Source organism: Squalius cephalus, assembly GCF_949319135.1.
Source record: "Squalius cephalus genome assembly, chromosome: 18".
NCBI classification, from domain to species: Eukaryota; Metazoa; Chordata; class Actinopteri; order Cypriniformes; family Leuciscidae; genus Squalius; species Squalius cephalus.
In genome coordinates this window covers 13,096,730-13,108,367 of record NC_137139.1, presented here as the reverse complement: position 1 = coordinate 13,108,367, position 11,638 = coordinate 13,096,730, and the positions used below count along the sequence as shown (strand labels likewise).

At 38.2% G+C, this 11,638-nt stretch overlaps 2 protein-coding genes across 2 annotated transcripts; one reads left to right on the top strand and one right to left on the bottom strand.

Moving 5' to 3' along the window:
• Positions 1-2,247: 2,247 nt before the first annotated feature.
• spmip11 (sperm microtubule inner protein 11) lies at positions 2,248-4,675 on the bottom strand. Its single transcript, XM_079849841.1, has 3 exons — positions 4,274-4,675; positions 2,623-2,758; positions 2,248-2,517 (listed from the first exon to the last, which is right to left on the bottom strand). The coding sequence occupies exons 1-3, from the start codon at positions 4,362-4,364 to the stop codon at positions 2,469-2,471; spliced, it is 276 nt and encodes a 91-aa protein (XP_079705967.1). The 5' UTR covers positions 4,365-4,675; the 3' UTR covers positions 2,248-2,468.
• A 99-nt stretch (positions 4,676-4,774) lies between these two features.
• LOC307146045 (polypeptide N-acetylgalactosaminyltransferase 6-like) lies at positions 4,775-10,991 on the top strand. Its single transcript, XM_079849798.1, has 11 exons — positions 4,775-4,836; positions 5,304-5,780; positions 5,890-6,062; positions 7,731-7,880; positions 8,097-8,328; positions 8,674-8,791; positions 9,465-9,665; positions 9,767-9,898; positions 9,992-10,093; positions 10,307-10,477; positions 10,655-10,991. Exons 2-11 carry the CDS (start codon positions 5,305-5,307, stop codon positions 10,766-10,768), a joined length of 1,869 nt encoding a protein of 622 aa, XP_079705924.1. The 5' UTR covers positions 4,775-4,836; position 5,304; the 3' UTR covers positions 10,769-10,991.
• The last annotated feature ends 647 nt before the right edge of the window (positions 10,992-11,638 follow it).

Genomic DNA, 11,638 nt, shown 5'->3' with positions numbered 1-11,638 from the left:
ACCTCATTGGTTCTTGCTGAAGCTCAAACGTGCTGCGTAACACGAGAATGAACCTCATTGGTTCTTGCTGAAGCTCAAACGTGCTGCGTAACACGAGAATGAACCTCATTGGTTCTTGCTGAAGCTCAAACGTGCTGCGTAACATGAGAATGAACCTCATTGGTTCTTGCAGAAGCTCAAACGTGCTGCGTAACATGAGAATGAACCTCATTGGTTCTTGCAGAAGCTCAAACGTGCTGCGTAACATGAGAATGAACCTCATTGGTTCTTGCTGAAGCTCAAACGTGCTGCGTAACACTAGAATGAACCTCATTGGTTCTTGCTGAAGCTCAAACATGATGCGTAATACGAGAATGAAACTCATTGGTTCTTACAGAAGCTCAAACGTGCTGCGTAACACGAGAATGAACCTCATTGGTTCTTCCTGAAGCTCAAACGTGCTGCGTAACACGAGAATGAACCTCATTGGTTCTTGCTGAAGCTCAAACGTGCTGCGTAACACGAGAATGAACCTCATTGGTTCTTGCTGAAGCTCAAATGTGCTGCGTAATATGAGAATGAACCTCATTGGTTCTTGCTGAAGCTCAAACGTGCTGCGTAACACGAGAATGAACCTCATTGGTTCTTGCTGAAGCTCAAACGTGCTGCGTAACATGAGAATGAAACTCATTGGTTCTTACAGAAGCTCAAACGTGCTGCGTAACACGAGAATGAACCTCATTGGTTCTTGCTGAAGCTCAAAAGTGCTGCGTAACATGAGAATGAACCTCATTGGTTCTTGCAGAAGCTCAAACGTGCTGCGTAACATGAGAATGAACCTCATTGGTTCTTGCTGAAGCTCAAACGTGCTGCGTAATATGAGAATGAAACTTATTGGTTCTTACAGAAGCTCAAACGTGCTGCGTAACACGAGAATGAACCTCATTGGTTCTTGCAGAAGCTCAAACGTGCTGCGTAACATGAGAATGAACCTCATTGGTTCTTGCTGAAGCTGAAACGTGCTGCGTAATATGAGAATGAAACTCATTGGTTCTTACAGAAGCTCAAACGTGCTGCGTAACACGAGAATGAACCTCATTGGTTCTTGCTGAAGCTCAAACGTGCTGCGTAACATGAGAATGAACCTCATTGGTTCTTGCAGAAGCTCAAACGTGCTGCGTAACATGAGAATGAACCTCATTGGTTCTTGCTGAAGCTCAAACGTGCTGCGTAACACTAGAATGAACCTCATTGGTTCTTGCTGAAGCTCAAACATGATGCGTAATACGAGAATGAAACTCATTGGTTCTTACAGAAGCTCAAATGTGCTGCGTAACACGAGAATGAACCTCATTAGTTCTCGCACGTCAAGTGAAAATGCTTGAGCTGATGTGTGAGTTGATGAATGTTTACATGTGAATAAAAGCCTAAATTATATCTGTTTAGTGTACAAAGTGATCGTGTCTCTTTGGACTAAACTGCTCAATTCATATGGATTAGTTTTACGATATCTTTATGATCTTTCTTATGTGTCAAAATGGAAGTTGCGTAGCTGTATATGGAGGAACAGAAATCTCTCAGATTTCATTTCATTTGAGTTCCGAAGATGAACAAAGGTCCTACAGGTTTGGAGCGGCATGAAAGTGAGTAAATTATGACAGAATTTTCTTTGACAGAATAGTTTTTTGGGTGAACTTTAAATCCCTTTGTTTTGGTATATTTTAATCATTATATTTGAGTGACCATAAATGATGCATCATTTGAAGGGTTTTAGTTACCTCAAATTATTTATAGGCACACTGTGCATTTCATCAATTTTATCATCATTATTGGGTGAAAACTTGGAAATATATATATATAATTTGTTTTCAATTAATGATAGTGACTAATATCACTTTAGTAGCTTCAATAACTTCAATTATGAACTTCAATGACTTCAATGATCAAACTGATTAATTTCATGTTGAAACTTTACCTGTAAATAGAGATGCCTTGCAAATAGTAAATATTTTATGCATTTGGTGAATTGAACCATTTTGTAATTCAAATACCAATGCTAAGGTAACTTAACATCTAATCCTAGATCAGTTATTTCAACGTTTTAGTCCATTTCTGATAAAAATGAAAGAAGAAACAAAACATTAAGTAAAAAAAAACATTACTTTTACTTTAACTTCAAAATAAGTTTTAGAATGAAAGCTGCTTCAGGTAAATTGTAAAGTTTAGTCACAAATAGTTCATTGTTTTATTAATACTAGATTTTGCCACCATTATACAGGTATATGCAAAGAATAACATTTAGCACATTCAGTATGGGACTAAATTTATTACACTAAATTCTCAAAACAATATGGCACAGTCATAAATGTGTGTAGTGGATACACGTTACATTTGCGTATCCTCTGCACCTCTTGTCCTGCAAGGCGACGTGACACAGTAGTGTTGAAGCATTATGGGACAGTGATCATTATAGTTTCATGGATCAGGGATCAAAACAAGCTGAAGTCTGGGTAGGTCATTGACATCTCATTCACAAACCTGAGAAAATAAATGAAATGTATGTATTAAAGCATTACACAATTATTTGTTGACACACATTGGCCTACACAGAGTTTGGCTCATATAGCTTAAGATTCATCATACTTTGTCATTTCGCTGTTTTTGCGTGGGAAGTGACGGGTTCGAGTCCAAGGCTCCTGGTTCTTCAGGCCTCCAGTGGGAACCCACCAACCATACTGCTGGTTTTCCGTCACAGGTACACGATACAGTTGTTTAGGAGCTGAAAGGGAAACAAGATCTCATCAATGACCACCAAGAATGTTGCGAATTAATGAAGATCTAAAGCAGGGCTGCTAACTAACTTTTGAGTTCAGTTTGGAGTGAGAATTATAGTATTGTTTTAGATTTTGATTCAATTCATAAGCTTGCGATTTGATTCCCATCTTGATTTCAATTAGATTCAATGTTGATTCATTTCAATACTGTATTATTTCAGGTACAGTACATGCAGTACATGCTATTTTTTTTCTCCAGGAAAAAAGTCTCTGAACTACTGCTGTACACTACAGCCTACAGGGAACCAAGTCACCTGTACATTATTATTAAAAGTTAAAATTAACAACTGATTAGTAAACAATTGCATATAAAGGCAGTTTTGTAATAATAACTTTTAGTGATATAAGTGAATGTAATATAATGCAGGTTTTTTTCTCTCAAAATGCTCATTTTTCTATCAAATTTTTCCGATACTATGGCCACTGAGTGGAATGCAAGGTTGTTTCGCCATGGAATAAAACAATTTAAAAGATAATTGTGGCTTTTTCTCTCACAAATGTGAGAGATAAACTCTCAATTGTGAGTTATCATGTCAGAATTGCTAGTTGTTTATAACTCGCAATTCTGACATTATAACTCACAATTGCGAGTTTATATCTTGCAATTCTGAATTTTTCTCGCAATTGCGAGTTTATATCTTGCAAATCTGACTTTTTGCGAGTTTATATCTCGCAATTTTGAACTTTTAATGCACTAGCGAGTTTATATCTCAATTTAGATTTTTTTCAGAATTGTGAGATATAAACCTCATGAGAGATGTTTGTTAAAATTTTGTAATACCATTGATAGAAAAGGAAAGCTGAGACTTTGTTTTATATCAAAAGTAAACTGCTCTGGCTTTTGTCAGTGTCTTTGCTCCTCAATGCTTTTTTCATTGAGGGCGGGATGATATAGATTCTAGAGAGCATTTGATTGGACAGTAAATCTGATGAGAAGCTGAAGTGCAGAGTGACGTCATCAAATTCATTGACCCATATTGAAGGAAGTGAGAGATTGTAAGTTTTTAATGATTATATCTTCTCAATGCGAATTTTGAGATTGTTTTGGAGCACATATCTTATAGATTATGGTAAGGCTAACATATTCACACTAAAAGCCAAACAACTTCAATTTTGATTTCATGGGGACTTATTAAGACTAAGACTAATTAAAAAAATTGTATAATGCACATGAACAAATCTGAACATGATGTATTTGGTACTGTATATCAATTATTAATTTCTCTATTTTGAGAAAGCATAATTGCATTGGTTAGTAATACATGCAGTATGTGGGTGTTTTATGTATTTAGTATGAAATTACACCCCCGAACGCGTCTGATCATATCCTGATATCTGCTGATGCAGGTCTGATGAGTCCGAAGGGAAAAACCAAACATACTGGACCTCACTACTAAATGTAAACAGATGTGCTAAAGACGCGCAGCGCCTGCATTAAAGTTGAACCAAAGCAGCCATACCTCGCGTATCTAGTTTGTTTTGGGCAGATGGTAACATCCTGTCCCCAATAGGGTTCTGATAGCCCAGATATGTGATTCCGAAGAAAGCCATAATCAAAGCTGTATAATTAGCACTAACGTTAACGTTACCCCAACAAGAGCTGAACGAGCTGAACTGAACGAGCACCGAAAAGAGTCGAGCACGAGCTTCACGCGCTAATGTTTAATGTGTTGTCATGGATACATGCACTGTCTGCCCCTCATTTCCTGTTCATTCATCAGCACGTTTAAAAAACATTGCTCAAAGCAGAGTTAAATTTGATTACATTCAAATTCAAAGCCATAAACACATTTCATGCTTCCTAAATATCACCTGCGTCCACTTATTAGTTCACGGTTCTTTAGTTAACAACTTGTTTGTGTAGAAAATAAACCGGTTCAGTTATTCAATGAGATGCACCTGGCATGAGGAATGATCTTACTGCTAGAAAAAATGTCAATACGAGCCATTTTCACAATATCTTCTGTGTAGGCTACGTTTACAACTGTGGTTACAACGCGTCCACTTTAGTGCAGGACTGCAGGTAAGTAACGTATACTTGAGCTGAAGCACCATTCTTTGAACCACCTCACTCCTTTTCGAGACATATTTATCTTACAAATTACAGAAATGCTTGAGTTCTCATTAGTAGATGTGTTTATGGCTTCTTTGAACGCACCTGCTAACGTTACAAAGCTGATACATTCTCAAAATTCTCATGTTTAGGTTGGCTTCTTTTCGGTTTGTCTATATGGTTCTTATATCTAAAAATTCTTCTTTTTTTTTTACTAAGATGCCAAAATGTTATTAATGGAAGAGTTCCATGACAAATTAATTGAAATATTCCTTGTTTCCTTAATGTCACACTGAGGGACACTGTTGTCAATGATCTTCTAAAATTGAAAACAAAGTAATTTATTTTGCTGGTACTACAACATATGGATGGATGAAGTTACATAAAGTTCTCGTTGAACCAGAATTTGTGATCCAGTTTGGTTTGTTTTCATACAGGATGCGTTTACGAAGTCCTCAATGTGCACTACACATAAATCTGAGCTTCTTGGGACTGACCCTTTTAATCACCATTCTATGGGTAATACAGCTGGATCTAGGGGGGTGGAGGTCTGCCAGCGGGTTTCAAGGCCTTTCCCTAAAGCCAAGATACAGAGGCAGTGTGGGTTTGAATTCCACTTGGCATTTTGGAAAGGATGCCTCTGCATCACAATTTGAATGGGCTTCAGCATTATCTGGAGATGCCAGCTGTCCCTCTGGGTTCTATAGCATGAAGGAGCTCAGGCCTCACATACAGAGACCTCAGGAGGATCCTGAAGGACCTGGAGCGGATGGAAACCCCTTCATAACTGGCATCATGACTCATGTGGAGTTGAGGGAGAAGCAGGAGGGTCTTTCTAGAAACGGCTTTAACCAGTTTGCCAGTGACCGCATCTCCTTCCACCGTAGTCTTGGTGTCGACACGCGGCCCCCTGAGTGAGTATCATAAGAGGCAGACTGAGCAAAATTGTTTGAGAGAACTTTTGACCATGTAGTTCTAGATTACTTCCAAATATCTAATCCAATTCTCTGTTACACTTTTAAGATGCATTGAGAAAAAGTTCAGCAGATGTCCACGGTTACCCACTACCAGTGTGATAATTGTGTTCCACAATGAGGCTTGGTCCACTCTCATCCGCACCATCTTCAGTGTCTTGCATACTTCACCTGCTGTTTTACTTAAAGAAATCATACTGGTGGATGATGCAAGTACTCAAGGTAAGTTAAGGCAAAGATACATTGCATTTTTAAGTCCTTGGTATGAGTAAGGTTGACAATAAGAAAATATGATCATATAACACCAATTTTATCATCTCTACATTGGTTACCTATAAAGTCACGTATTAATTACAAGGTATTGCTACTGACTTATAAAGCCCTAAACGGCTTAGCTCCAGTCTATTTAACCGATCTTCTATCGCCCTATAATCCATCGCGCTCTTTAAGATCACTAAATTCGAGGCTTTTGGTCATACCTAGGATATCCAGATCCACCAAAGGAGGGAGAGCATTTTCACATTTAGCTCCAAAACTCTGGAATACTCTTCCGGATACTGTTCGTTGCTCAGACTCGCTCTCCCAGTTTAAAACTAGATTAAAGACGCATCTCTTCAGCCAGGCGTTTATATAATACTTTTAATCTTACAGTTAAATCCGGTCTCTAGTTCATAAACGCCAGAGGAGAACTGGCCCCCGACTGAGCCCGGGTTCTCCCAAGGTTTTTTTTTCTCCATTAGGTCACCTGATGGAGTTTTTCGGTTCCTTGCCACTGTTGCCTTTGGCTTGCTCAGTTGGGGATATTTGGGGATATTTAATTGAATTAATCAATCAACGATACCATTGATCAGCATTACCAAACGTGGACGTTCCACTAGAAACAAACATTGATGTATTGTTTTAATTTATTACTGTGAAGCTGCTTTGATACAACCTATGTTGTGAAAAGCGCTATATAAATAAACTTGACTTGACTTGACTTGACAATAAAACGAGCAAACAAATTCCATGGACTTACATTGAAGAAGAGGCCCAAGCCATATCTTGAGACTCTTTTGACTTGAGCTAGTAAGCAACCGCCCAGAACACCCTTGTAGCAATCCCAAAGCAGTCACCTAGAACACCTTAGCAATGCCTTAGCAACCATTCAGGACACTCTAGTAACACCTTATCAACCACTTAAAACACCCTAACACCTTAACAGCCTCCCAAGAATATGGCAATGCCTTAGCAACCACCCAAGACACACTAGTGACATCTTGACAGCTACCCAAAACACCTTAGCAACACCTTAGCTACCACCCAAGACACTAGCAACACCTTAGCAACCACCCAGAACACAATGGCAACGTCTTAGCAATTCAATTCACATTTATTTGTATGGTGCTTTTCACAATACATATCATTTCAAAGCAGCTTTACAGCAACAGCTTAACAGCCACCCAGAAGAAAATGGCAAGACCTTAGCAAACACCCAGAAAACCATGGCAATGCCTTAGCAACCACCCAAAGCACACTAGTAACACATTGATAACCACCCAAAACACCTACCAACACCTTAGCAACCACCCAGAACAACATGGAAAGACCTTAGCAATCACCCAAGAAACACTAGCAATGGCCTAGCAACACCTTAGTGACCATTCAGACGCAGGACACCCTAGCAACACTTTATCAACCTCCTAGAACAGACACTCTAGTAACATCTTAACAACCACCCAGAAAACCCTAGCAAAAGCTTAGCAACCACTTAGGACACCCTAGCAACACCTTGTCAACCACTCAGCATACTATGTGTTAAAACGCTATGTCTTATTCAAATGTGGAAATCTAGATAAACCGTATATCTTTCATTTGAAATCTTGTAGATTAAGGCAGTTTTCATTTCAGAACATCTAGCTGCCCCGCTAGAACAGTATGTCAAGTCTCTTGAGATTGTGCGTGTCCTGAGGCAGCGTGAGAGGAAAGGTTTAATTGCTGCCAGACTCTTGGGTGCACGTGAGGCTGGAGGAGAAGTGCTTGCCTTCCTGGACTCCCACTGTGAGTACATACTATCGGGGACTTCATAGAGTACAGTGCACCACAACCTTTGGCTTTCACAGAAACTGAATTGACTGGAGGTATCAAATCTTAGTCCTTTAGAAGGTGAACATAATATATTCAGACAGTCATGAGGATCGAGTCCAACCAAAGTTGATTTGTTAAAGTAGGCACAATAGTCAAATTCATAATCTGATTTAGTGTGTGTTTTCCCAGGTGAGTGTTTCTATGGTTGGTTGGAGCCCCTGTTGGACCGGTTAGTTCAGGAACCTACCACAGTTGTGAGCCCAAGCATTGCTGTCATCAACAAGGACAATCTACAGTTTATAAAGCCAGTGGCGTCAGCCCTCACACATACCCGAGGGAAATTTGACTGGATCCTAAATTTTGGCTGGGAGACTATACCTGAAGAGAGGGTGAAACGCAAAGATGAAACCTATCCAGTCAGGCAAATGATGCACGCACGCACACACACACGCACGTTGAGTTTCCATGTTATATTGGGACGTTCCATAGACATAATTATTTTTTTCTGCACAAACTGTATACCCCCTAACCCCAAAACTACCCATCATGAAAAACTTTATACATTTTCACATTTTTGAAAAACATCATGGTATAATTTACAAGCTTTTCCTCACATTTGGGGACATTTGGTCCCCATAATGTAGGGTTTAACAGGACCACACAAATACATATACACGCATACAAAAACACATTTTTCTCAGTAACACACATCAGTTTAAATTGCATTTATATCGCTGCTGCATGAGACAGTTAATTTTTCTTTCAGGACACCTGCTATTGCCGGAGGACTTTTCGCCATTTACAAGCAGTTCTTTGAACACATTGGGACCTATGATGACAAGATGGAGTTTTGGGGAGGAGAGAACATAGAAATGTCATTTAGGGTAAGACCGTCTCGCACGTTTTTATCTTTCACATACTTTAACAGCGTCATTACTCCAGTCTTCAGTGTCACATGATCCTTCAGAAATCATTCAAGTGAACTTTTGTTAACATGTATCATAAAATTAGACAATTTTGACATTTGTCATTTTAACTAAAACTATAAAAAATAATTAAAAAAAATGATTGTATATAATATACACTTGTGTAATAAAATAACATAGAAAAAATATATAATTAATAATATATAACAAATATGGCAACTAACTGAAATAAAATAAAATTGTTGAAGTACTAAAATTACTAAATCTAAAGCTAAAATAAATAAAGCTAAATTTTAAATAAATAAATCAAATAAAATGACACAAGCACATAACTGTTATGATTCCAGCATGTGTTCCCCTGGTCCTGCTTGTACTTTTGTTACTTCCTGTTCTACTCCATGTTTTGTAGTCCTTTGTAGTTTTTTGTTGTTGATTTGTTCTGTGATTGTGTGTCACAGTGTTTCTTATGTTCCTTGTCGAGTCTTGTCCTACATGGATGCATGTTTGGTGCTGCTCATTCTGTTTTTTTAATTCACCCGCGTTACAAGAACACAATTTCAAAAAACTAAAATGAAATTGAATTTAAAACGACACTGCTCTGGTATCATACATTATGCATGGGCTCTTTCAGGTATGGCTGTGTGGAGGTCGTCTAGAGATCATTCCCTGTTCTGTGGTCGGCCACATCTTCCGCACCAAAAGTCCTCATACCTTCCCAAAAGGCACCGATGTGATCATAATCAACCAGGTTCGCCTCGCAGAAGTCTGGATGGATGATTACAAGAAGATTTTCTACAACAGAAATAAAAAAGCTGCTGCCTTTGAAGCAAAGGTGAGAGAAGTGGATAGTGTGTGTAATATTTTTAATTGATTGCAAAATAAGTCTTATTTGTAAAGCTCACAAATTTCTCTTTTACCTTTTGAGGAGCACAGAAATCATACGGGGACATAAGGGAACGCCTGAAGCTCAAAGAGAAGCTACATTGCAAAAATTTCTCCTGGTATCTAGAAAACATCTACCCAGAGTTCTTTGTGCCTGATTTGAACCCTGTGCTGTTTGGATCGGTAATGCAGTGTTATAAATTGATCATTTATTGCAGTAATAATTTGATAATTTACAGCAATGTGTGTGTGTGCACGTGCTCATTGTGTCTGTAGTTGAAGAACATTGCCACAAAAACTTGTCTTGATATTGGTAAGAAGAATCCTGGAGGGAAGTCAGTGATTTTATTCATTTGCCACAACATGGGAATAAATCAGGTATTCTAATGACCAATGCTGTCATCCTCACATTATTATTATTATTATTATTATTATTATTATTATTATCATTATTTTTTGTCTATTTACTTAATTGCTCCCATACTTTTTCAAAAAAAAAATTCACACTGAATTTGACCACTTCTAAACATGAAAACGTGGCCACAGTAAACAGAATCACTCTGCTTTTTCTGTGTTATTTTATCTTTGTAGTATTTTGAGTACACGTCGCATCAGGAGCTGAGGCATAATATTGATAAGCAGCTGTGTCTGCATGCAGCGATCAAGCCCGAACCTGTGCGAGTGGAGCTGTGCAACTTTCAGGGTGATGGAACCGTCCCAGCTCCACAACAGGTGTGGAGTTTCATTCTTGTTTCCCAACAGGTATAGTGCATATCAGTATCCCAACAACCCTTTTGCCCTGTGACATTGCAAAAAAAATTAATGTACTATCATGGCACAAACTTATATAATCTCAAACTTTTGTGCACTTCATTTTAGAGATTTTAATTTGGTCTTTGTTTGTGTTATCTTACCTTATATATTTGCGATTGTTTGCAGATATATCTTCTCCACAGTGCTCTGTTTAATAAGTGTTTAATGGTGGAATATGGCAACATCATCATGAAAAGCTGTGACCCTGCCAACAGTTATCAGCATTGGTCTTTCATCTGATCTGTGTCCGCCATCAGATTACCCGACTCTCTTTTGGAATATTGCACAAAATAAGAAGTGCAATGAATAGTTGCACAAATGTTGCATCATGTTGTGCACTAATGTAAGTTTGTGCAATGCATCAGGATTTCTTATTTGATTTAGTAAATTCAGTCAAATGAAATTAAACGTGACCTGATTAAATGCACTAAAATCATTATATTTCGAATAATGCTCACTTTCAGTGCACATTTCAGTGCACATTCAGTGTTTATTTTGTTTATCACTGTTCAGTTGCTAACCAATGTATTTATTATTACATGCAAGCTGATGAATTAAAGTAAGATATAAAGACTTTTTGTAAGCGAGGTGTGCAATGATTTGTGTTGTGAACTGGATTCATGCTGTTTTTAATGGTTTATCTCTGAGCAAGACCACTTAAAGGGACAGTTTACCCAAAAAGGAAAACTCTGTCATTTACTCACCTTGAGTGAGAACAACTTGAGGGTGAGAAAATTACAATTTTCATATTTCGGGGCACTATCCCTTTAAAATCCAATCGACGATGTACATCAACGCAAGGTGGCGCTAATGCAATAGACTAGAATATAGTTTCTAGTGAGGCTATGCTGTTTGTTCTGCAGTTGCTAACGTAATAATGACTCTGAATCTTAACGTTATACGAAATATGCCTAGTAGACGCATTTATCTTTTTTTATTTTTTTATTTTTTTAATCTGCAATGTCATGCTGATATTCTTTTTAGAACGGTACATGACTTCTTTTTTTTTTTCTAGCTCTTATCAGCAGGACTGATTAGAAATTCCGTAAGCGCGCTCGCCATTGCAGCGTTTAGCTGTCAATCACCGCCGGTTCGCCCTCCCCCTGCAGT